The sequence below is a fragment of the Trichosurus vulpecula genome, chromosome 2 (genome assembly GCF_011100635.1).
Source record: "Trichosurus vulpecula isolate mTriVul1 chromosome 2, mTriVul1.pri, whole genome shotgun sequence".
Lineage (NCBI taxonomy): Eukaryota > Metazoa > Chordata > Mammalia > Diprotodontia > Phalangeridae > Trichosurus > Trichosurus vulpecula.
The window spans coordinates 339,407,214-339,434,153 of NC_050574.1; the positions used below are offsets into that span (position 1 = coordinate 339,407,214).

Sequence of the window (26,940 nt, forward strand, 5' to 3'; positions counted from 1 at the left end):
GTGTGACCCTGGGCAAGTCACTTAACCCTGTTTGCCTCAGTCCCTCATCTGTAAAATGAGGTGGAGAAGGAAGTGGCAAACTACTCTGGTATCTTTGCCACAAAAACCCCAAGTGGGGCCCCAAAGGAAAAATGCAGCAGAATGCAAAAGCATTTATTAAGTGCTTGCCATGTGCCAAGAGATATGTTAAGTACTCAGCTGTAAATGCAAGCATATTTAAAGAAACTTCTATTCAGATAAAGAAAACCATCCATATAGGGGAGTACTAGCCAGGGAAGAGTGATAATGGGGAATTCATTAACTAAAGATAATGAACTTGATTGTCCTCTGAGTGACAGGGAACATGCTTTTCTATGATTTACTTGGGCTTGGGAGAAGAAAGAGCCTCTTCTTTATTCCATCCAAAATTCTTTTCCTGAGCCAAATATGTAGTCATGCCTAGGGGAGAAGCTCTAGCCACAGTATACCACCTTGGACATATTAGGACAGAATGTTCCTTAATAATCCTGCTACTTTAAATTGTATGGTTTTGGACAAGGAAGTCAGAGGGAACGATGGTTGAAGTCGTAAGGTCATGATCAGTATGTCCTTTCCAGGAATGGTAGTGTGACTTTCATTGCTCTTCTCGGAACTAGAGTTGGGGTAGAAGGTAAGTTTGGAAGGAGTGGGAGTTGTGGTTGGTGGGCTCAGGATGCAGGACAAATGCTTACCAGTTGGAGCCCAGTACCCCAGGTCTGGCAGCCTCATCAGACGGAGGCTGGAGAATGCATAGCATGCTGTGGAGATGCGTGTGGCACAGCTGTGATCTGAAGCTCTGACACCAGATTCAGCCCTCCTTTTTCATGGGAATTTTGATTGTATTTGTGACACATTAAAATTAGTATCTGTGTTCAGTACAGGACACATTTAACATATGCCTACTATGTCATTGATATATAGACAAAAAAATAAATTCTGCCCAAAAAGAGTTCCCGTTCTACTAGGTGAGGGAGGCGAACAACAGAGATGAAATTAGTTAAGTAGAGAATGTATATGAAGTACGTGTAAGAGGACATTCTGAGCGTGAGGTTGGGGGAAACCCCAACAATAGGGAAAATCAGTAATAATGTCTTGTGGGAGTTGGCATTCCAGATGAACGTTATAGGGAACAAAGGATTGCAAGGGGCAGAGGAGGGGAGGGAAGGCATCACAGGCAGAGGGGATGGCCTATGGAAAGGTGCAGAGGAAGTGTTTAGGGACAGCAATTGGCCAGTTTGGCTGAAACTCCCTAGGGGAGGGGAGGATAGGGGAATATGAAATCAATCTGTTTGGCTCTGGTCTTCTCGTCAGGAATGTTTGAAAGTCCTGCATTTCATTGAATGACCATTTTTCCCCCTGAAGGATTATGCCCGGTTTTGCTGGGTAGGTGATTTTTAGTTATAATCCTAGCTCCTTTGTCCTTTGGAATATCCTATTTCCAAGCCCTCTGATCTTTTAATGCAGAAACTGCTAAATCCTATGTAATCCTGACTGTGGCTCCTCAATATTTGAATTGCTTCTTTCTGGCTGCTTGCAGTATTTGGCTATAGTATTCCAGGCAGTTTTCATTTTGGGATCTCTTTCAGGAGGTGATCAGTGAATTCTTTCAATTACTCTTTTACCCTCTGGTTCTAGGATATCAGGGAAGTTTTCCTTGATAATTTCTTGAAAGATGCTGTCCAGGCTCTTTTTTTGATCATGGCTTTCAAGTCCAATAATTCTTAAATTATCTTTCCTGGATCTATTTTCTAGGTCAGCTGTTTTTTCAATGAGGTATTAAGATGAAGTTAATCTAGAAAGATAGGTTGGAGACAGGACATGAAAGGCCTTAAATGCCCAAAAGAGCAGTTTGCATTTTAACCTTGAGGCAAAGGTGGCCATTGAAGTTTCTTGAGTAGGGGATATGACATGGTTTGTGATCTGGTTCATGTGGCCTTGTGATTTGGGGAGCAGCGAAGTGAAATTGGTAAATAAGAGTAGGACCTTGAAAATTATGTGGGCGTATGAAGACACCATAGGTCTATAGAAAATCTTTTAGAAATTATTTTAAAATAAATAAAAGATGGAACAGTAGATTTTCAAGGGTATTCTTTTAATTAAAAAAAAAAAACTTGTGACACTGGCTTTAATACGGCTTTCTTTACAACTTACTGGTGTAAGATAGAATTCATTAATTTCCAGAAATAGCCCCATTTATTTTACTGGGAATAAGATAATAAGAGTCATTTTGTATAACCTCCTTCTGGGTTGTTTCTGAATTTTGTTTCTCAAAGTGCGCTCTACTAGTGAGCCAGATGTTCTTTGAAGTCCATTGATGTATATGTTTTGATCTTTAGCTTTCTGTTTCATCCAGATCTGAAAAGTGTATCTCGCATTCAGAAAACTAGGTAATTGCATTGAGCAGAACGTTAGCAAATAGCCATCCAAAAGCTAGTGAGAATATACTGAGCATTGAGTGAATAGTACGATCTTTCTGCAAAAGGGTCATTAAGACCCTGGGGTATGTGAACTAATTTTCTTGTAATATTTTGATAAATGTATTTCAATATAATTGGTTTTCCTTGTGATCCTATGCATTTTATGTTTCGAAAAACATAATTCTAAGAAGGGATCTCTAGGTTTAAGGAAGGAAGGAAGGATGGATTAAGTGCACTAGGCACAGTGCTAAGCTGTTTATAAATATTATCTTATTTGGGGTCCATGACACAAAATGAGTTAAGAATCCCTTCTCTATACCTGGCTAATTCTCCCCATGGTAGAATTGTTGTTATGTTCCCAGGTAGGTACAAAGAAAAGAAAGTTAAAGAGATCATTATTCCAAACCTCTTCCCCAGTCAGCCTACTTGCTGGACCTCATACCCAACATTCCACCCCCCATTGCTGAGGCTGCCCGCCCCCTCCCACCTGAAAGGTACGCCTTCTTCACCTTTGCCTTAGAATCCCTCATTCCTTTTAAATCTCAGCTCAAAAACCAGGTGAGGCCTTTCCTGATCAACCCCAGCCAGCTCAGCCACCCAAATTAATTTGTATTTGGCTTTATATTTATTTTTTGTAGTTATATGTGTACATATCATCTCCCTGGCCAGAGTGTAAGCTTGAGGTCAGTGGCTGTTTTGTTTTTGTCTTTGTAACTCTAATAATACCTAGAACTGGGCCCTGAATAAACACCCTCTTATGTGCATCCCCATATCTCTACTCACATGGCCACTACCCTAGACTTCAGGCCTGTAACCCCCCTTTTGAGGATTTCACTATCTTCCTAATTGGCCTTCTCTTACACAACTTTCAAAGTGATTTTTGTCTTCATTGTTGTTATTTTGTCCTACGTTCTTGAAGAGGACCAGTGACATCAGGAATGTGATGTCTTGACTTGAAAGCGAATTGGATTTAAGTGAGGCAGGGCTGTGCAAAGTCACCAGCCTCACTCTCTCCTCCAGAGCCATCTGAGTCTAGTGGCCGGAATGAGTCAGGACAACAGGAGATGCCCCTGGATGCAGTAGGAGACCTTGGCCTAAGGGCTTTCCCAGGTCTCAGTTTGTCTGAGGTAACACTCGTTGAATGATTAAGTCTAGGTAAGAAATGACTTCTTTTACCTATTTAAAAAAAAAAAGCAATCTGAGAGGGGAGGACCTTCAGAGTTTCTGACCAAAACAGAAACAATTGCTATTTATACTCACTCTGAGCCATCAAAACCCAGACAGCGACCAAGTGAAGGTTGGGCTGGGATCTATTGTTGGCCAACCAGTCAGAGCCAGAGTGATTTGGGTTTAAAGCATGGTGAAGTACCTCCATTTGAACCTCAGTGGGCTTTATTAAAGCCAGGTTTTCCAATGCTGCGTTTCAAGATTTTTCTATCACATGCCACCACACCATACCTACTCAATAAACTTGAATATCTTCCCTCGTCACTTTAGAATTTAAAATTCCTCTGTTTGTCAGTTAAAACCTTTTACAACCTGGTTCTGGGTTCAACCTTTCTAGCCTTATCAGATGTTACTCCCACAAACCAACCAAACAGCCTGGCCTCATTATTCATTCATACATTATTCATGACATGCATTATACATGGCACTCCATCTCTGCCTCCGTATCTTTGTATGCTTTCCTATGTCTGGAATATACTATTTTCTCTTAGACAACCTAGTTTCCTTTAAAGCTCAGCCTAAATGTTACCTTCAACATGAAGTATTAAGAAAAGTGGGTAATTGCATTGAGCAGAAAGTTAGCAAACAGTAATCTGATAGCTATTGAGAAGATACTTTTCTTCTAATATTTTAATAAATGTATTTTAATATAATTCATTTCTCCTGTAATCCTATGTATTTATGTTTTGAAAAGCATAATTCTGAAAAGGGATCTTTAGGTTTCTGGAAAGGAAATAAATATTATCATGATATCTCACCTTCAGCATGAAGCCTTTTCCAACCCTCCCAGGTATTAGTACTTCTCTAACTTAATTAACTTACTAAGTACTAAGTACTTAACTAATCTCCCTCCTTCCCCCCATTGTTGTTCAGTCTGTCCATCTTTTCTAGAGCCCGTTTGGGATTTTTTTGGCACAGGTACTGGCATGGTTTGCCACTTCTTTCTGCAGCTCATTCTACAGATGGGGAAATTGAGGCAAGCACAGTTAAGTTACTTGCCCAGCGTCCCACAGGTAGTAAGTATCTGAGGCCAAATTTGAAATCAGGAAGAAAAGTCTTCCTGACTCTAGGTTTCTAGCCAGATTCTATCCGCTTCACTACCTAACTACCTGCCTCCTCACCCCCATCTATCTATGTGTATGCTATCTCTTCTGGCTAGACTAGAAGCTTCTTGAAGGCAGGGGCTGCTTCCCTTTTGCCTCTGTACTGTCAGTGCTTAATAGAGAAGAGACAACACATATAGGGGGAAATGGAGTTCTGGTATGAGGAAGCCACAGGGACGTGGCTGGGAGTCACAGGGATTGTAAATGAAGCTATAGGGCAGGTGATTGTCACAGCCTTTCCAGGAGCAATGATAGTTATAAATTTGATTACTGTCCCCAGAGTTAACAGTTTACCTGGGGGTATGGAGGTGGTGGCAGGGCAGATAACAAGATGCCCTGATAGGTACTGCTTTTCTGGTGGCTGGCCAAATGGAATGAGAATTGCCTAGGGAGAGCTGCAATATCGTGCGTTTGTACTCACCTGCCAGATGGCACAGCTCAGCTGTGAGAAAGAATTCCCATTGGTGGTGGGAGGGGTGGGTAGGTGAGCAGTATGGCACCTGGAGGTTTCTTTGGGGAGCTTTCCTGACGCAGGCAGGGAGAAGAGGGGCAGTGGCAGAGCAGACAAGGAGATGCCTTACTTCCTGAAATCTGCACGTAATCTTTAATATTTCTTCTTCTTCTTCCTCGTCCTCCTCCTCCTCCGCTGCTGCTTCTTCTTCTCTCTTCTTACGAGTACAGAGTAACAAAAAGTGGTCTTAAATGGGCGAGGGAAATTACAGAATTATAGAAAGCTTAACTCTTAACCTTGTTCTTTTATGAAAACGTACAAATTAAGGCCTTAATCTTTCTCAGTCAAGAGGGTGTCACAGTGGATGGAGTGTTGGAATTGGAGACAGGAAAACCAGAATTCAAATCCTGCCTCAGACTGTTACTAGCAGTGTGACGCTGGGCAAGTCACTTAACTTCTTTCTGCCTCAGTTTAAGCTTTATAGCTTTAAAACTACACTAAGACTTTTGGGATACCACATATAAAACAATTTATAAATCTTAAAGAACTATATGATTGCTAGTTATCATTATTAGTGGTAGTAGTCGTTGTCAACTTCCTGTCTTCTTGTTTGAAGCTCAAATTCCAGATTTTATCCTTTGAGGTGGGCTGTTCATTCCTGTTTGGGCTGGAATTTGAAAGACTTCTAGGATTGAGGTAGCTTAAATTCAATTTTCAGTTCAGTTAAAAAACATTTATTAAGTTCTTCCATGCAGACTACTATGAGCCCAAGAGCCCACATCCTCATGGAACATATAGCCTAGTGGGAAGATGAGATACAAACACATAATAATTGCGTTAGGCATAGAGTAGAATGTTAAAACAAGTATAAATGGGAAGGCCTGTGGACATAAAAGGAAATTATGGAGGTGGTGACATTTGAGTTACACTTTAAAAGGATGGGTCAGGACCAACATCTACATTATATAACAAGATAAGCTCAAAATAAGTATACAATTTAGATACAGTGGGTGATATCATAACAAATTAGGGGAACATGAAAAAATTACTTTTCAGATCTATGGGTAAGGGAAGAAGAGGATTGCAGGAGGTAAAATGGATAATTTCGATTACATTAAGGTAAAAGGTTTTTGCGCAAACAAACCAGTGCAGCTAGAATTAGAAAGAAAATGAGATGCTGGGGAAAGATTTTTATATCAAGCTTCTCTATATAAAGGTCCATTTCTCTAGTATAGAGAACTACTCCAAAATTATAAAAATAAGACCCATTCCCCCAGTTGATGAATGGTCAAAGGATATGAACAGGTTTTCAGAAGAAGAAATCAAAGCTATCAATAGTCATATTTAAAAATGTTCTAAATCACTAATAATTAGGGAAATGCAAATTAAAACAACTCTGAGGTATCACCTCATACCCATCAGATTAGCTAATGTGACAGAAAATGAAAATTACAAATGCTGGAAAGATTGTGGAAAAATAGGGACCCTAATGTACTGTTGGTGGAGCTGTAAGCTGGTCTAACCATTCCGAAGAACAAATTGGAACTATGCCCAAAGGACTGTAAATCTAGGTATTCCCTTTGGCCCAGCAGGACTACCACCAGGTCTGTTTTCCAAAAAGATCAAAGAAAAAGGAAAAGGACCCATATGTGCAAGAATATTAATAGCAGCTCATTTTGTGATGGCAAAGAATTGGAAACTGAGGGGATGCCCATCAGTTGGGGAATGATGATGTATGATTGTGATGAAATACTATTGCGCTGTAAAAAATGACAAAGGGGGTAGTTTCAGAAAAACCTGGGAACGCTTATATGAGCCATCGCAAAGTGAAGTGAGCAGAGCTAGGGGTACATGGTACGCAGTAACAGCACTACTGTAATAATGATCAACTGCGAAAGACTTAGCTACTCTGATCAATGCAATGATCTGTGACAATTCCAAAGAACTCGAGATGAAAAGTGCTCCACCTCCAGAGATAGAATCGATGGACTCTGAATGCAAATTGAGGCACATCTTTTTTCACTTTTTAAATTTTTCTTCTTTCCCTTCCCCTCAATGTGGCTAATGTGGAACTCTGTTTTGCATGACTTTATTTGTGTAATGGGTATCCTATTTCTTGCTTTCTCACTGGGTTTGGGAACACGGTAGAGGAAAAGAGAGAATTTACAAATGAAAATAAAAATTAAAAAGTTAATTAAAAAAAAAACAGGATGGGTAGGAAATCTGTTGGCACAGAAGGGAAGGGAGGACATTCCAGCCATTATCTGTTAGATAACAGAGAGAAGAGTGAGAGATAACACCAAGGTTTTCCCGTTTGGGAGACTGGGTAAATAGTGCTGTCATAAACAAAAACAGTGAAGTCTGCAGGCAGTTGATTTAGGGGGAGGGAAGGTGTTGCAGTGTTGAGTTTGAGGTGATGATGTGATGTCAAGATACAGACTGCCTGTAGATTAGGTTTGGCCGGTCTGAGAGGTATCTCATCTTTTTTTAAAATCTGTTTCCCGCCCTTACTTCTGAGTGTGGAGATCCCTTCTTCCCCTACCCTGCATTTCACGGCAGTCATGTACTGGATATTCAAAGACATTGGGCATTCTCTTTCACCTCTCTTCCTTTCTCCCTGATTGTGTTTTCTTGAAGAAAATTGACTTCTTGGGTATAAATAGCTATTCTCCTTTAACTGGTGTTGGACTTTTGTTTTTGTCCTCTCTTGAAATTTGGGTTTTCTTCTCCCGGGTTGCTGTGTAATTGGGGATCACAAGGCCTACAGTGCTGTGCAACCGCTTTCTAAGGCTACCCTTTCCTTGTTGATTCCATCATGATCCCACTTGCCTCGATTCCTTTTCTTTTTTGAAATGCATCCACTTCCAACTCACTGGCAGAGTTGGAATAACAGATGTCTTCTTAGACTAGTAAACACCTTGGACCTTTCTCTGGCCCAGTTGCTTGTTCTGCTTACCATGTTTCTAACTGCATGATTCATTGTTCAAGTCCCTTCCCCAAGGAGGTTTTGGTGAACGTCTCATTCTTTATTTTGATGTTCTCACCACTCTGTCAGAAAGTGATTATCATGCTTCATGCTGGGTTCTCTAGAATTGTGACTAGTTCTTATATTGATGAGAGTTCATAAGTCCTTCAGAGTTTACTATATAAATTATTATTCTGATTCTGCTTATTTCACTCTTCATTAGTTCATCTAAGTCTTCCAAAATGTTTTCTGAAACTGTCTTTGGTAATAGATTTTTAAAGTGCTTTGCAAGTCATAAAAGTACTAATAAATGTTAACCATATGCTATTATTATGTCACATGGATAGCCATTCGGGGTTCAGGGATAGAAGGACTAGAATAATACAACGTTAGTAATGGAAAGAATTTTGCAGTTCATCCAGGTCAACCCCTCTCCTTTTCTAGATGATGTAGAGGTATAGAGTGGTCCTAGATCATGATCACAGAGATAGAGAAAGAGCTAAGATCCAGACCTAGCCCTTCTGACTCCCAAGTTGAGTGGTCTTTCTACTATCCCACCACAAACCCCAAACTCTTTTCACTATATTCTACTGAGTGTGAGTATATTGTCTCAAATATTATGTAATTACAATTTTAAAATTTTAATGAATTTTTTTCGTTTAACACCCCCATAGGATGAAAATGTACAGTCAAGCAAAGCAGTCCCATATTGGACGTGTCCAAAATATATATATCTTTTTCTGTACCTTAAGTCCGTCACCTGTCATTAGATGGGTCGTATGCTCCATCTTCAGTCCTCTAGAATCATGGTTTGTCATGGCATTGGTTAGCTTCTCAAGACTTTCAAGTTATTTTTCCTCCTATTGTGTAAATTGTTTTGGTTCTGCTCCCTTCACTGCATTTGTTCATATAGGTCTTTCCAGTTTTCTCTGAAACTGTCCATTTTATCATTTCTTATGGTACAATAATATGCATTACATTTATATACCATAATTTGTTTAACCATTTCCTCTTTCTGTGAGCTCTTTGGGATATAGACATAGAAGTAGTATTGTTGGTTCTAATTAGAATTTTAAAATCCTATTCCCTAATGATATCATCATGCTTTAACAGAGCTTAAATTAAAACTATTAGAGGATCATAGAGTTTTAAAATAGAAAAGAGCCTTATTCGCTCTCCTAGTTTTCTTTCCCAATAAAAGAAGTAAAAATTTGAGTTTTTTCCCAGTGTTCCCATTTTTAGATTATGAGAATTTCATCTTTAGGGCATGTTGGTAGCTTGGAAACTAGACTTGATGCCTCTGTATGTTATTTAGGAGGACCCGGCAAACTTATTTTCAAGTCAGATCTCACATGGGGAGAAGTACAAACAGAGAATCCTAAAGTTCAGAAAGGCCGTTACCACCCAGAAGACTGTAAGGCTTTACAACGGGTTGCCATCCTAATTCCACACCGGAATAGAGAGAAGCACTTACTGTACCTGTTGAAACATCTTCATCCATTCTTGCAGAGGCAGCAAATAGAGTATGGCATCTATGTCATTCATCAGGTAAGCAGTTACTAGAATTGGTCCCCTTGATCCTACAAATCTGCTTTGTAAGGTTCTACTTGACTACATGGTCATCTTTCTAATTTTTCTTGGGGTAAAATTGCTATCATTCAACCTTTCTTGGGTAAAATTGCTATTCTTTTTTTTTTTTAATTCCTGAAAAGGAGGAAGAGAAAATTTTTGTCCCATAGTATGTGGATTCCATTTGACCAAGCTCTGGTAAATTTTATTGCCTCTTAAATAGGCTTGCTGAGGACAGCTATTTTTTGCTTTTTTATGTTAGGAGTGCTCTCACCCAAAGTATTTCAGTAGCCTCCTAATTGGTCTTTCCTGTGTCAGCATCATCCAATCCATCCTTCATATGGTTACAAGAAAGATCTGGTCATGCCATTCCTCTGCTCAAAAACTTCAGCGATTCCTTATTGCCTACCAAGCAAAGTTAAGACTAAATGTCTGACTAAATTCTCTCCCTAATGTTCCTCAGAATATTTATTACATGACACATAAGTAGATGTTTTCATTTTTTTTCATAATCAAGAATGATTATTATATGAGGAAGGACTAGAAAAAAGCAGTTATTTGATGGAATCATGTATTAGTGCCTTTTGTTGTACTGTGGCTTTGGAAGTACTAAACAAGTGGTCCCCACCATTTTGCATTTTGCCTTTCAGTGGTTAATTAAAATAGACCTTCTGTTGACTTTTCATTGCATCAGTTACACATTTGTTCACCAGAGTATCAACTAATTGTGGAAGACTTGACACTCTTCTTGAAAAAGTACAGTATAATGAATCTGTATACCAAGACTTATAACATATTAATGTAAGGTATAAGAAAAAGTCACAAAAATTTTATGTATTTTTATATATCACTAACAAAAGTAGGAGGTTGAGGAGATTAAGAGAAAAATACTATTTATAATAATGAAAAATGCATTATATGTGATATACATACTTATTAGGTATGGGACCTTTAGTTGTTTGCAAAAGGAAGAGACTGGATTTCATGATCTCTCAAGGTCCTTACAGTAAAGAAATCTGTTCCTTTAAGGAAAGATCATCAATTAAACTTCTCTGTAAAACTTAAAAAAATAATTATTCTGCATTTAAATACACAAAACATTTCCATGTACACTGTAGAACAGGAAAAGATGTTTACATATGAATACATCAATCTGTTACATAGAGCTTACCTTTTTAAAAAAATTGTTTTGAAAAATTTTGAATGCTAAATTTTTTCTCTCCTTCTAGCCCCTCTCCTACAAAATGGAGAAGGCAAGCAATATGACGCTCATTATTATGTGAAGTCATACAAAAACATTTCCATATTAGCCATGTTGAAAAAAAAGCAAGAAAATAAAGTGAAAAAAAGTATATTTCAGTCTGCACTCAGAGTTCATCAATTCTTTCTCTGGAGGTGGATGGCATTTTTCATCATGAATCCTCTGGAAAGTAGCTGAGTCTTTCACAGTTGATGATTGTCACAATATTTCTGTTACTGTGTAAAATATTCTCCTGTTCTGCTCACTTCACTTTGCACCAGTTCACATGTGTCTTTCCCAGGTTTTTCTGAAACTGTCCCCTTCATAATTTCTTATAGCATAATAGTATTCCATCACAATCATATACCATAACTTGTTCAGTTATTCCCCAGTTGATGGGCGTCCTCTTAATTTCCATTTCTTTGCCACCACAAAAAGATCTGGTATAATATTTTTGTACCTATAAGTCCTTTTCCTTTTTTTTTCTTTTCCCTTTTCTTTGATCTCTTTGGGATACAGACTTAGTAGAGGTATTGCTGACCCAAAGGGTATGCAGTTTTATAGTCCTTTGGCTAAAGTTCCAAATTGTTCTCTGGAATGGTCGGACCAATTCAGAGTTCTATCAACAGCGTATTAGTGTCTTGCTGAAACTTGCCTAAAAAAAAAAGTAGTAAATCTAGCATGTTATTTTGAAAGCTATCATGCTTGTCTTTGTCGCGAAAAACTTTTTAAAATCATTCCAGAAAAGTAATTAAAAATCTAAGAAGCCATGCAAAATTATTAATACTTTAGTAGTTGTAATAGCGAAAATATTAGTAATAGGCCAGATCATACAGAATAGCAGTATTTTGTGTTTTTGTTTAGTTTTTATTTTTTAAAAAATTATCAATATAATCCCAACAAACACAAACAAAATAAGGAGCAATATCTCAGATAAAGAAAATAGTCTTATCAAAATAATAACAGTAACTCATATCCTCTGTCTCCTTTTGATCCTTTTTTCAGTTTGGTATATTTATAGATGTTTTTGCTCTGTGTGTGTGTGTGTGTTCATAATAACAGAATGTTTGTTCTTTCTACTGCTGCTTTCTTTGCATTGCAATGCTTTGTATAAATTTTCCCTCATTTCTTTGTATTCTTATTTGCTATGTGTGTAGTAATATTCTATGTTGCTATATCACAATTTATTTGGCTATTCACAAACATAGAGGTTGCTTCCAGTTTTTTTAAATTATGAGTGAAATGTCTATGAATATTTTTGTACAGAGATCTTTTTTCCATTTAATAATGTCATAGTCTTGGAATCATAATGATAATGACTAACTTTAACTTTTTATTGCCTCTTATGAGATTGTTCTACAAAAAAGATTGCTCCAATTTACAATTGCAACAATATATAATAAATGCCTGTTGCCTAAAAGTCTCTTCAGTATTCAATAACACAGTTTCAAATTATTTTAGATGATTTGGTAGGTATAGGGCAGTATCCCAAAGTTGTTTAAATTTGTATTTTTATGATTTATTTAAAATACTTGGATGATTTTCATGGAATTATTAGCAATTTATATCCTTCTTCAGAAATTCCCCATTAATATTTTTCAGTCATTACATGTTAGAGAGCAGGTATTACTCATAAATTTATATTAGGTTCATCACAGTTACCAAAAGATTTCTTTCCTCCCTTGCACACCCCTTGGCACAAATTCTTTTTATATTTACGTAATCAAATCCATCTATCCTGTCTTCAATAACTTCTTCCACTTATTCCATAAGGTCACAATTTTTCTTCCTTCCAATTAAATCTTTGGAATGTTTGGATCTTTGTTCTGGTTGAAATTTATTGTTGCATATATTGTAAGGAATGTATCTAAAATCAGTTTTTCCATGATACTTCTATCCAATTTTCCCAATAATTTTAATGATTCCTTTCTCCAGGAATTTGTAATCTTGAATTTGTCAAACACTGGCCTATAAATATTTGGTTCCATTTCTGTATTCTCTCTTTTTGTCTGCTGAGCTTTTTTTCTTTTCTTTTCTTTTTTTTTTTGATCAAAACTATCTGCTCCTGGATGAGGACTCCTTTAAAACATACTTGAAATCTGGCATTCTTCTCCATCAATTTTATTCATAGTTCTCCTTGATATTTTTGGATCTGCATCAATAGAGGGAGTTTTCTTCCTGGGAAGGAATTGAGGAAGGGAAGGGAGGGAAGAAAGAAGGAAGGAAAGATTTACTAAGTACTAGTCACAGTGCTAAGTGTTTTACAAACCTCACAAGTCTGGGAAGTAGGTGTGATTATTATTATCACTTTTACCTATGAGAAAACTGAGGCAAACAGAGGTTAAATGACTTGCCCAGGGTCACACAGCTACTAAGTATTTGAAGCTGGACATGAACCTAGTTCTTGTTAACTCCAGGCCCAGCACTCTAATACTGTACCACCTATTTCCCCTTATCAGTGAAATCACAAGTTACCCTATGCTGTGCAGTGGGGATACCATAGGAGAGCTCCTATCTAACTTGAACCTGCATTGCTTCCAAATATTTTTCGGATTGAATTATTTTCTCAGCTTGTTTTTCTGTGTTTGCACTACCCCTTTATTGATCCAGCTTTCAGCTATGTCTTTCTTTTTATCTTTACTAATTACTCTATGCTGTTGTCTGTTTTAGTGAGCTTTGCCATCATCTCCTCCTAAGACTACCTTAGCTGAATTCTTTTCTTTCACTATTTTCTCCTGGGATTTCATAGTTACATTCATTTCTTTTTTTTTTAAACTTGTTCTTTTATACCCACCCCCATTTTAATTTTTCCTCAGATACCTTGAGTCTTACCTATTTGACTGTTTTTTCTAATATTTTGTGCATCATTTCTTATGCTACTCCTGACGCTGTTTTGATGTACATTTATTCTGATGCTCTTCCTTCCATTTCTCTTAAACTATAACAAACATTTTAAGAATTAGATTTATCTTTTTTTCAATGAGCAATCATTTATTTTCTCTCTTTCCTACCTCCCTTCTTCCCACTGGAAAAAAAAAGAAAAACAAAATTCTTGTAAAAAATATACCTAGATAAGCAAAACAGATTCCCATATTGGCAACTTGCAGTAATGTGTGTTTCATTTTACACGTTTATTTCATCCCCTCTTTGTTAGGAGGTGGGCAGCATTCTTCATCACTAGTTCTCTGGAATCATGACCAGCCATCAAGGTGATCTATTTTCTGTGTCCTTTTTGAGGGGCTCACCATGTGGCTTGCTTGTGACTTCTCATTATTCTTTCTTGCTGAAAGTCCCAAAGTTGCATTTTGTGTGCTATGTGTCTTCTTCATAGTCCATTGATGCCCTTTGTATAAATTAATTGTGACATACAGTTATGCCCATTTTATAGATCTTGGGACATACTTTTTCTTTTATGATTATGGCAAGTTTATCATTATTGTAACTTAGAGTTTTGGACATCGTTGGCCACAGTTAGACTAGCTTTAGAATTACTGAGCCAGAGCTAGAAGAACCCTTAGTGGTCATCTAGTTTTTTTGATTTTGAGTTCTTGCTAACGTCTATATCCCCTAATTGTGATCTTGATGCTGTAGAAAAATGTGTTTTGCTTTATAATGATCAGCTCTGGATTGCTGCTGTTAGGCACACAAAGTGGCTTAAAGTGAACACTGCCCAGATTTTTTTTATGATTAACTGTCTAGTAGAATATTTAGACCCAAAGTGGAAACACAAAATACACCTGTAACATAACGGCGTGTATATTTGTTCATGTTCAAGACAAATAATTTTTTAACCTCGCTTTTTTTTCTCCCACTTTATTTAGTACTTTATTTTCCCCAAATTACATGTAAAAGCAATTTTCAACATTTGTTTTTAAAATTAAGTTCCAAATTCTCTCCCTCCCTTCTCACCCCGCTCATTGATAAGGCAAGCAATTTGATATGGGTTATACATATATGGTCATGCAAAACATTTCCATGTTAGTCACGTTGTAAAATAAAACATAGATAAAAATAAAAATCCAAGAAATATAAAGAAAGTAAAAAAAAATTATGCTTTGATCTGAAGTCAGACTCCATCGGTTCTTTTTCTGGGGATGCATAGCATTGCTGAGAATAGCCAAGTCATTCAGAGTTGATCATCTTACAATATTGCTGTTACTAGATAAAATGTTCTTGTTCTGCTCATTTCACTTTGCATCAGTTCATGCAAGTCTTTCCAGGTTTTTCTGAAATCAGCCTGCTCATCATTTGTTATAGCACAGTAGTATTCCATCACAATCATATATCACAACTTGTTCAGCCATTCCCCAGTTGATGGGCATCCCCTCAATTTCCATTTCTTTGCCACCAGAAAAGAGCTGCTATCAATATTTGGGCATAGTTCCAAATTGCTCCATATAATGGTTGAATCAGCTTACAACTCCAATGATGCATTAGTGTCTCAATATTCCCACATCCCCTCCAACATTTGTTATTTTCCATTTCTTCTATTAACCAATCTAATAGGTATGAGATAGCACATCAAAATTGTTTTAATTTGCATTTCTTCAATCAATAGTGATTTAGATCATTTTTTATATGACTATAGACCACTTTGATTGCTTCATCTGAAAACTGACTGTTCATATTTTTTGATCATTTGTCAACTGTGGAATGACCCTTATTTTTATAAATTTGACTCATTTCTCTATATATTTGAGAGATGAGGCTTTTATCAGAGAAACTTGCTTCAAAAATTTTTTCAGTTATGATGGCTAACTTATTTCCCTCCATCCTATTCCCCACCCCCATTTATTCTATTCTCTCTCTCTTTTCCCTCCATCCCTCCTTAAAAGTGTTTTGCTTCTGACTACACCCTCCTCTAATATGCCTTCCCTTCTAGGAATGACCCTCCCCCTCTTTTATCCCCTTCTCCTCCTACTTTCCTTAACCTTGCTTTTTTAACTTCACTAAACATTATTGCTATTAAGTAAATATTATGATTTAGGAAGGATGGTACAGAGTTGTAACTCATTTGTAAATCTGGTTAATTACCACCCCTTTCCTTTTTTTTACCTCTAGGCTGGAAATAACAAATTTAACAGAGCCAAGCTCCTGAATGTTGGCTACCTAGAAGCCCTTAAGGAAGAAAATTGGGATTGTTTCATATTCCATGATGTGGATCTGGTACCAGAGAATGACCTTAACCTCTACATGTGTGATGCTCATCCAAAACACATGGTGGTTGGCAGAAATAGCACTGGCTACAGGTAGGAGTGGAGTTGTCAGCGGTTCGTTTTTGTTATCTTATTATTGACCTCTTTGCTGATGAGTTTAGTGTTAATGTCTTCCCTCTGTGGATTGTCTCTACTTTGTCCTGTTTATATCTTGCGTTAGACCTTGAGCTAGATCTTGAGTTAACTTGAATTAGACCATATGCTACCCACAAAACTGAGGGAAATGGTGACCTTGGGTTTTTATTTCCAACCCTGTGTTGACTTCCCTGGGAGTATATTCACAACTTGGCTTTCCTAAGCTTTTACCTCAGAAAGAAAACTACAGGTCTCTTCATTGTCTTTAGCAATCTGGCCTTGGTGTCTCTTTTCAGTATCTTGGCCCCTAGTTATTTGATCTCATAAGGTATAGCACTTGTTAGACGTCCTGCATACAGATGCCTCTTGATCTTTCCTGCCTGATTTTGCAGGTGTGAAATCCCTCAAACAGCTGGCATTTCAGTTGTATGTTCAACTGATTGTTTGTTGTTTCCTGCTGTTGGCCATCTACTGTGTACACATAGGAATACACTCAGTTTATTTACCACAAGTGATACACACCTCCACACATATATCCTCACAAGCAGCTGAAACACAGATAAATACTTAGAGAAATGATGGATTGACTATCATTGGTTATCCTCCGTAGGGTGACCAGCATCCATCACCTTGTACAGAGCCAATACCTAGAGTAGTGAATTGCTAGGCCCTTCCCTGGCATAGCTGGACTCTTGGTTCTCATTCTTCCAGCCTGGAATGGTTTCACAAGGCATCAGAAACCCTTAAGGATGAGGAGTCTGGACCAAGTATGCCCCTGAGGGGACATTCAGCATCCATATTGGGTAGGTGGGTGGGTAATGGTAAGGGGAAAAAAAGGGAATTCATATTTTTTGCTAGGGTCAGGGTATTTTTTAAAACTTTTTTTTAAAAATTAACTCTCATTTATCTTTTTCTCCTTTTTACCATATCTCTGTGCCTCCTTCTCATTCCCCCACTTCCCTCTCCCCCATCTTCTGCCCCATGGGTCAGGGTGGGGAGGAAGAAAAATGAAATTCTTGTTAAGAATCTGCATAGTAAAACAAAATAAATTCTCATGTTGGTCATATCCAAAAAATATGTCCCATTCTGCAGCTTGGCTGCATGCTTTAGTATCATTCCTTTGGAATCATGGATGATCATTGTATTTTTTCTTTTAATTTTTAATGCAATAGAAGTTCAAAGATGTATTATACGGGCATCATCTGACCCATACTAATTGGTGGTGCAGGGTTGGATTTTCATGGAAGTAGGCCCCTTTTGTGTTATTTGCACTTATTAATTTGTGTTTGAGAATAGTAGATACTCCCTAAGGGGCAATTGAGTATAATAATCTATGATACAAATAGATATACAGATACCCAGACATCCACGCATTCATTCATTCATTCATACACATGTATGAATTCACATGTGAATACACATACATACATACAAATACAAGCATGCAGAGGAGGAAGTGAATAAGAAAGATGGTACCTTGTTTGGTGAATGAGGGAGGGAGTAAGTTAAAAAGGTAAGAAAAGAAAGTTGGGGGTTGGGTGAGCCTAAGAAAATTGGTAGATAGCTGTCAGTTTAACATTAAAACATTCGCAGGATGTTAGTAAGGAAAGCATAGGGGATACATACATACATATACACACACACATATATGTATATATACACATATATACATATATATGTGTAGTATTTATTGGGAAAAAATTTGCTTTATACTCATTCTTTTTTTCCCCTATACTTTTTTTTTTAATCTACAGATTGCGTTATAAGGGGTATTTTGGAGGTGTTTCTGCTCTAACAAGAGACCAGTTTTCCATGGTGAATGGATTTTCCAACAACTACTGGGGCTGGGGTGGAGAAGATGATGACCTCAGAATCAGGTGAATCAGTAGAGAACAGCCCTCTTTGTGGCCTAACATAGGGATGCCTATGTTAGCATAGATACCATATTACAGCTGAGTTCCAGTTAGTACAAATAATGAATCCCTAAAGTAGTCATATATATTTCAAATCCATACTATCCAGGGGGCAGCTAGGTGGCACAGTGGATAAAGCATTAGCCCTGGAGTCAGGAAGACCTGAGTTCAAATCCAGCCTCAGACACTTACTAGCTGTGTGACCCTGGGCAAGTCACAACCCCAATTGCCTCCAAAAACAAAAAACAAATTTGTAGTATCTGAAATTATAATTGTATAAAATATGGTAATTGGTTCTAGCGTAATCAAACAAATTTGAATGATGTGGCTGTGTCGGGGGATTCATTATTTACATTAATGAGGACCTAGCTATATAGGAAGAAATGAAAGAGTGGGCTCCATTTATGCCGACAGGTTTCATTATAAAATGGGAACAAATCCGCAAGTGCTCTTGGATTGTGCTTTCCAAGTCTGTACCTAACACCAACAACTTCAATTAAAAAAATCATTTATTCTTTCTCCTTCTTACCTTTCCCCGCCAGTACCTCCCTGCCCCCCATTTAGGAAGAAAAAGAAAAAAGAGAAACAAAACCTTTGTGAAAAATACACATAGTAGGGCAAAACTAATTCCTGAATTGACCACGTCTAAAAATGTGCATCTCATTCTTCTTATTGAGCTCATTATCTCTTTGTCAGGAGGTGGGTAGCATTCTTCATCATTGGTTCTCTAGAATTATGGGATAGCCACTGTATTGTTCAATGATTGTTCTTGCGTTTTTCAAAATTTTTCTTTTTTGTAATGCCTGCATCTTTTCATTGACTGAGAATTACCCTGTGGTCTACAAAGGCATACAAATATCTGTTTAGGGATAGCCTACCTGTACCCTAACCAGGGTTAAGTCTACGTAATCACCGCTTGCATGAGGAAGGCCCATTTGGTGCCTCTAGAAGACCCCTGCTTCGGAGTCTAAAGCTTCGCAGGGAAGAAAACTCCATTCTCGGCTCTATGATGCAGGCTGCTGCAAGAGATTTTTGGATCCTGATGTGTAGTGGCTCAGAGATGGCAGATTAGAGTAGGGAGATGTTTATTTTCAGCTCTGGCAAGCAAGTTCCTTCAGTGATTCCCTTCACCAATTCAATTCAACTCGGCCAAATTAAGTCCTATTTTGTGAAAGGCAATGTGCTAGGGGCTGGGAATTCAAAGGGGAAAGAATATAGAATTATCACGGTGTAGTGGATAGGACACTGAACTTAGGGTCAGAAAGACCTGGGTTCAAATCCTGCTTCAGACATTTACTAGCTGTGTGATTCTGGGCAAGTCACTTAGCTTTTCTAGGCCTCAGTTTCTTCATCTGTAAAATGAGAGGGCTGGACTCAGTGGCCTCTAAGGTTCCTTCCAGCTCTAAATCTATGATTCTGTGAACACAGTCCCTGCCATCATAGGACTTAAAATTTGCTGGGGGTTATACATCATGTTTTAATTTTAATTTTTTAAATAATATTTATTTCCCCAAATTATGTGGAAAAGCAATTTTTAACATTTACTGGGGGTTATACAACATATTTTTATCTTAATTAATTTTATATTACCAAACATTCACCAAACAGGAATCAGGAAAAACATTCACCAAACAAGGTACCTTTAAATTTAATTAATTTTAATTTTTTAAATAATACTTTATTTTTTCCCCCAATTACGTGTAAAAGCAATTTTTAACATTCATTTTTTTTAAAAATTGAGTTCCAAATTCTCTCTCTCTTCCTCCTCTTTCCACTTCCTGCTATGTTAAGCAATTTGTTGTAGATTGTACTTGTGCAATCATATAAAACATTTTCATATTAGTCATGTTGTGAAAGAAAATGTAGACCAAAAAAAAATACCAAACCATGAGAAAAATAAAGTGGAAAAATGGTGTGCTTTGATCTGCGTTCAGACTCTTTATCAGTTCTTTCTCTGGAGGTGGATAGCATTTTTCAACATGAGTCCTTTGGAATTGTCTTAGATCATTGTATTGCTGAGAATAGTTGAGTCATTCATAATTGATCATTGTACAATGTTGCTATTATTGTTTATGGTGTTCTCCTGGTTCTGCTCACTTCACTTTGCATCAGTTCATTTAAGTCTTTCCAGGTTTTTCTGAACAAAATGTGGTATATGATTACAATGGAATACTGTTATGCTATGAGAAATGACAGCCAGGATGACTTCAGAAAAACATATTTTTAAATAAATGTGATACAAAGTAGAATCAGGGAGGAGGGAGAGTTGGGGGATAGTGACAGTGACAGAAAAAAAAGAATATCAATGAATCATTAAAAAATAAAGGGAAGAGAGCAGAAGAAAGTCCAAAAGGGGACATAGACAAGCAGGGAAATATTAGAGCTACCATGTCAATTTTGAAATGTTAAAAATAAAACAAGCTATACCCGGTGTAAATTCATGGTTTCATATGCAGCCTTCTTTTTATATCCTTCTTTGTATAGGGAAATATTCATTGCTGTTATTTTTCAAGTTCATAATAATAAAAAGGAAGAACAATTTTAAAGGATAGATAGGTAGTAATAATGACAGTAGCTAACATTTATATCGTGCTTATTATGTGCCAGGCACTGTGCGTGCTAAATGCTTCACAATTATTATCTTACTTTCTCCATGGCGCCACCTGGTTGCAGAAAGAGAGAGGGAGGGAAGGAGACGGGGGAGAGGGAGAGGGAGAGAGAGAGAGAGGAATGGAGAGGGGAGGGGAGGGAGGGAGAGGGGGGAGAGAGATAGAGAGACAGAGAGAGCCTGACCAAACACACTATTACAGAGGCATCCTGGTGTATAGTGGCTAAGGTACTGTACTTGGAGTCAGGAAGACCTGAATAAAAATCCTGCCTCAGGCATTTACTAGCTTTTTGTTTCAGGGCAAGTCATTTACCCTTTCTGTGTCTCAATTTCATCATCTGTAAAATGGAGGGGTTAGATTCAGTGACCTCTAAGTCCCTTCCAGCTCTAAATTTAGGTTCCTGTGACCTTTGTATTTGTATTTCCAGTGCTTAGTGCCATACCTTTCACATAGTAAATACTTAAAAAATGTTTGTTGACTTGCTTGTTGAACTGCGCCGTAAAGGAACAGAAAACAAGACAGAATTTTCAAGTAGGAAAAGCACTGGATTTGAAGTCAGAAAATTCTGTATTTCAACCCAGCTTTGCTACATAACACCCATGTGACATGAGCAAGTCACTTGAGGGGCAAGACTGATAATACTGTCTGTGATGTTACTTGCATAGTGATGTAGCCCTAGGGCCTGAGGTTTATCTTAATTTAACTTTTCAAGGACCCTGCAGTCTCAGTAGAGGGTTTTGGACAAATGCAATTAGTAGACCATAGGATCATAGATTTAGATCTGGAAGGGAACTTGGAGGCCCTTGAGTACAGTGCCTTCATTTTGAAGATTGAGAAAATTGAAGCACAAAGTGATTAAATCAACAAGCCCCCATGTCTGTCTCATTATCACCAAGCTCGTCCGTGTTCACTTAGTGTTACATGGTGCCTTTCTTTTTGTAGGGTGGAGATACAAGGGATGAAAATATCTCGGCCACCTCCTTCCATAGCCAAGTACACAATGATCTTCCATACCAGAGATAAAGGCAATGAAGAGAACTCAAAAAGGTAAGCTCTGGGTTTACTGTGGTAAAGAAATGAATGTTCCAATGAACCCACTGGATGAATCGGGATTGTGTTTATGGCAATGAGAAAGACCTAGTACTTGGATAAGATCAGCTCTTCCAACCATTACTAAGATCACAATTCCCTCCCCTCTGCTTTTCCACTAAATTCTATCTTTCCTGGCAGTTAGTCACCTAGCATTTATCTAGTACCTACTAAGTGCCAGGCCTCGTACTAAGAGTTGGGGATACAAAAAAAAGGCAAAAGACAGGCCATTTTCTCAAGGAGACAGCATATAAATACCTATGTACAGACAAGATTTATACTGGATAAATTTGGGTAGTCTCAGGGGGAAGGCCTAAGATTAAAAAAGACTGGAAAAGGCTTTTTTTTTTCTTCGAAGAAGGTAGGATTTTAGCTGGGACTTTAAGGAAGCCAGGAAGCAGAGATGTTGAAGAAGAGCACACCAGGTATGGAGGACAGCCAGTGAAAGTGCTCAGAGTTGGGAGATACCAGTAAACCAAGATTCTGAAATGAACTATTTCCTAAATTTTTCATTTCAAGACCACCATATGTTTTATAACAGGGGTGAGGGACCTCTGGCCTCAAGGCCACATGTGGCCTTCTAAGTCCTTGGGTGTGGCCTTTTGACTGAGTCCAAGTTTTACAGAACATAACCTTTTGTTAAGAGGATTTGTTCTGTGAAGTTTGGATTCAATCAAAGGGCCTCACTTGAGGACCTAGAGGGCCACATATGGCCTTGAGGCTGCAGCCTAAATTTTTCATTTCAGTTCCATCATGTATCTTATAATCTGGATAGAGATTAGTAGTTAAGACCAGTACTGTGATTTCATTTTTATAGGAAACTCCTAAGTAAGAAAACCCTCTTTGACCATTACAGATTGGCACCTTTGGTTCAGCTTATAGCCTTAGAGAGTTACCTGGAAAAGCAAGGGGTTAATCGACTTGTCCAGGGTTACACCACCAATAAGAGTCAAAGGTGGGACTTGAACCCTGTCTTTCTTTTTTTGGGGGGGGAAGGGAAGGCAATTAGGGTTAAGTGACTTGCCCAAGGTCACACAGCTAGTAAATGTGTCAAGTGTCTGAGGCTGGGTTTGAACTCAGGTCCTCCTGACTACAGGGCCGGTGCTCTACTCACTGCACCCCTAGGTACCCCCTCTTCCTGTCTTTCTATCCCGTTGTGCTGGAATGCAAAGTAGAGTGTGTCTGCTAGGAGACAGTTGAATTCAGTGGTTCTGCAAGATTGCTTGCATACTTTCCTCAGGAATGTTGGCCAGAGTAAAGGTTACTATCTGGAAATGTAATTCTCTATAACCACATCTTTTCCGCTTGTTTTTTTATCTTTAGGATGAAGCTTCTAAAGCAGGTGTCACGAGTCTGGCGAACAGATGGACTGAACTCTTGTTCCTATAACCTGCTGTCTGTGAAACACAATCCTTTATATATCAACGTCACAGTGGATTTCCTTGTGACTTCATAATCCTGCATTATTCTATTGAGTTTTTCTTTTTTCGGGAAAAGATAGAATCTCCAGTTGCAGTAGTTATCGAAATGTCTGGAAATTTTGAACTAGGCATCCCCTCCCCCAACCCTAGTCCCTCTTACCTCTCTGTCATCAAGCAGTGGGTACGATGAACTGGCTGCTGGATGTGACTAGTTTGAATTTTTCCTTCCTGTTGTTGGGAGAAGCATTGCTGATAATGTGGAGGGAGTAAGTCTGTTGGAACAGAAATGTTTTCTTACAGATGAGCTTAAGCAAGAAAGAGAAGGGCCCTTTGTGTGCACAGAGCAAGAGCTGTTCAGGAGCATTTGTTGAAAATGAGTTGTCCACAGTTCGAAAAGTGATAGCTCAGGGGATCAGGAAGGTACAAGCTGCAGGAAACAGCTTTGCCAGATTGTCAAAGAGGGCGAAGCTGCTCTTGGGAACAACAGAAAGGTAGAAAGATAGATGAGTGTCACTAGATGAGGCTGACTTGGAGATCCCTGAGAGGAAGGGAGGGTCAGGTGGAGGAGTAGAGAGAAACAAAGTACAGTCGAGGGAAAGTGTAACAAGTGTCACTGGAATAGAAATGAGTGGCTGAGCAAAGGTGCAGGACAGCATGATTGAGGAAGAGGAGGCATTGGGAAAATGGGGTATAGTTCTTCCGTGCATATTTTCTACCTGATGTAACTAGTGTCCTCCTCTGCCTATCTGGGTTGTGGGTAGGTCAAATAAGGTAGCCCTTCTAGTAGGATGAGATGAGTTAGGGAAGACTTCTTAGAAGAGGAAGTCTTTTTTTTTTTTAACCAACTCTTCATTTCCCTCTGCTATCTCCCTTTCATCCAAACTTCACCACCCCTTTATCTGAATCTTCCTCCTATGTTGCCTGAAATTGCTTTGTTACCATCCAGATCATTTTCCCTTCTCTTTATTGTATTAATTTAGGTTTCTGGACTTCTGACTATTCCTGATCATGGTTTTGGGGGTTTCTTTCTCCCTGATTTTGTTCTGTAATTGCTTAGCTCTATGCATTTTCCCAGGCCTTCTCCATGGATGCGGTACACATCCTCATTTATTGAAATCCTTCTCCCTCAAGGGTTCAGGTGCTGCCTCTTCCAAGAAATATTTTGCCTCTACCTACCAGCTTAAACTCATTTCTCCCTTACATTTTCTGGAATGCCTTGCCTGGTCTCTTTTGCATTTTTTCCCATTCTAAGAGCACCAGATTCAGAGTCACAAAACCTTGGTTTCAGGCTCTTGCCTGCTGTGTGACCTTGATCGAGTCACTGAACTCCTGGACCACACCTTTTTCATTTCAGTGAGAGGAGTCTAGATAATCTCACTGTTTTCTTCCCAGCTCTAACTCTTAGAATCCTACCTTGTATCATACTCATTTGTGTATCTCTTGTGCTTGCTGTTATAATCTAACTTCTTGAGGGCAGGAATTGTGACATTTTTTTCATCTTGAGTTGAATTAAATTGAATCATCTATTTTTTACAGTTGTTCCTCATCCTCACTCAGTTCAGTTCTCTGACTTTTTCCTTACCTGCCACTTTTTGACTAGGGGCCTGGGCTATTGATAGTCCCATGGAACTTGGAGGAACTTCTACCTTCCCATGTCAGTTGAGGAAGTGAATTATTCCATTGGTCTTACCAAAAGGGGCTGGTGTGGTTGCTGTTATTGCCCTGCTCTACATTAAGCAGCCAACAGCACTTGCTTGGGAGTATTCATCATCTACTACTAATAATATGAAATAACATATTGCCTACTAATTTTTCTAGCTATTTTCAAATAAAAACTTTTTTTACATGTAGTTTTTGAATCAACAGTAATTTTGTTATAACCACAAAGTATGTCCAAAGTGACTTTTGGAGTCAATATTTTAATATTTTAAAAGATCTGTGCTTTTGTCAGTTATTATCCACTGATGCAGATCATAACCTTTCCACACTTTTGTGTGGCTCTTAGTGAGTTTGCTGTATTAAAAAAAAAGTCATCACCTAGAGGCTAACATTCTGGTGATAAGGCCCCCTCTTACATAAAAACCAGACTGGTGCTTACCTTGGACAGTAGACAACAAAGTTCATTCAGTGCTGGGCCTTCTCATAAAGCCTTTACAGTGTGGAGCTTGACAGGAGTTGCCAGAGCTTGGGCTCTGGTTCTTCTAGGGCTATTTTGAAATCTCACTGCAGTAACAGAAGACAAAGAAATAGCTCACTTGATCTGCTCACATCTCAGTGGTGTGTTTAAAGAATCACATCCTGCTGATTGAATGTATATATCCTTTGGTTGAAACATTCTCCGAAACCCATGTATTGTTTTCTTGCTAAAATCTCCAGGGCTATTAGCAGGCTTTAATGCTTTAGAGAGTCAGATAGCAGAATCCCTTGGTTGAGAGAGATTATCTTTCGTCTTTCTTCTTTCTCTTCTGTTCGTAGCTTCCTGTTTCTTTGTTTCTATCCTAAATTCAGTTTAGCTATTATGGAATCATCGCCTCATCACCACTGCTGGGCATTTTTCTCTGATGACTCTTTGCCAGCATCTGGCTTGTCTGTCCGGATGCTTTGAGGGAATGGGTATCCCTTCCAGTGCCTGGCTTTTTAAATATCTCCAGTGACATTGGATTAACTTTCCTCTTTTCTAGTTTTTTCTCTGTGAATCATCCTTTTGGTGCAGCAATGGGAAGATATTTCATACTTCTGTGAGGCACAAATATTCTGTTTGAAACAGTCCTATTGAAAAGCAGTAGGTATTCAATTATGTACATAAAGTTATTCAATTCTTGTAAATTAGTTCACTTAAATCACAATGAAGGCAAGGGCATCAGGGGTATGACTGATCCCCGGAATATTAGTGTCCCCTCCAAACCATCAACCTGCTCTCAGCCTGGCCCACAGCCATCATTCAGGAAAACGAACCCTATGGAAAAGGGGAGCCTGCTATCCTCTTCCACCAATCACAAACTAGCTGCCACCAACAGGGCAGACAAGCCAGCCTGGCCAGACAAACGGGAGGCACCATGTTGCAGGTAGATTAAACAACACCACCTTGCCTTGGACTTGGGTGGAGATAGCCCAGGATCCAGAGTCCAGAAGTCTGGGGAATTGCAGGGCCCCAGTCTTATTTCCAGCCTGGCTGTAACACCCTCAGGAAGAAGCTTTGGCAGGAATGTAACCATGATAGCCAATATTTCTGGGACTCCCCTTAATTCCTATAACTCCCTTGTCCCAAGTGAGTTATCAAACCAGCAGTATGTATAGATTTCTCCCCTTCCTTTTTAGCCCTACTACTTTTCCCCTGGACCCTAGCTAGGCAGGTTTCCTGTTGTCCTCAAAAAAAAAAAGTTAATTGTTTGGGGGTGGGGAGGGTCAGGAGACTTTAGTTTCTCTAAGACACATTCAGATGCTGTGACTCCTATAATGCATTAAAATATCCGCACAACCAATGTACTAGGATCTCCAGAGGTCACTTTGCAATAGTAGCCTCCCTGAAGGGTTTTTAATGTGCACCCCTTGGTACTTTGGGCATCAGTGCATCATCAGCTTTTTGCTTCTGATGCCCATTTGGTGTAAGCTGTTGCCCAGCTGCCC

At 38.5% G+C, this 26,940-nt stretch overlaps 1 protein-coding gene across 2 annotated transcripts in view; it reads left to right on the forward strand.

Moving 5' to 3' along the window:
* B4GALT4 (beta-1,4-galactosyltransferase 4) overlaps positions 1-24,707 on the forward strand; it is a 36,052-nt gene extending 11,345 nt beyond the window's left edge. For both annotated transcript variants that reach the window (XM_036747360.1, XM_036747359.1), the window contains 5 exons: positions 9,497-9,729; positions 16,052-16,239; positions 18,036-18,158; positions 21,746-21,850; positions 23,216-24,707. In XM_036747360.1, coding sequence (XP_036603255.1) covers positions 9,497-9,729; positions 16,052-16,239; positions 18,036-18,158; positions 21,746-21,850; positions 23,216-23,348 — 782 coding nt within the window. In that variant the 3' untranslated portion in view covers positions 23,349-24,707. The remainder of the gene's footprint in view (positions 1-9,496; positions 9,730-16,051; positions 16,240-18,035; positions 18,159-21,745; positions 21,851-23,215) is intronic.
* Positions 24,708-26,940: the final 2,233 nt, after the last annotated feature.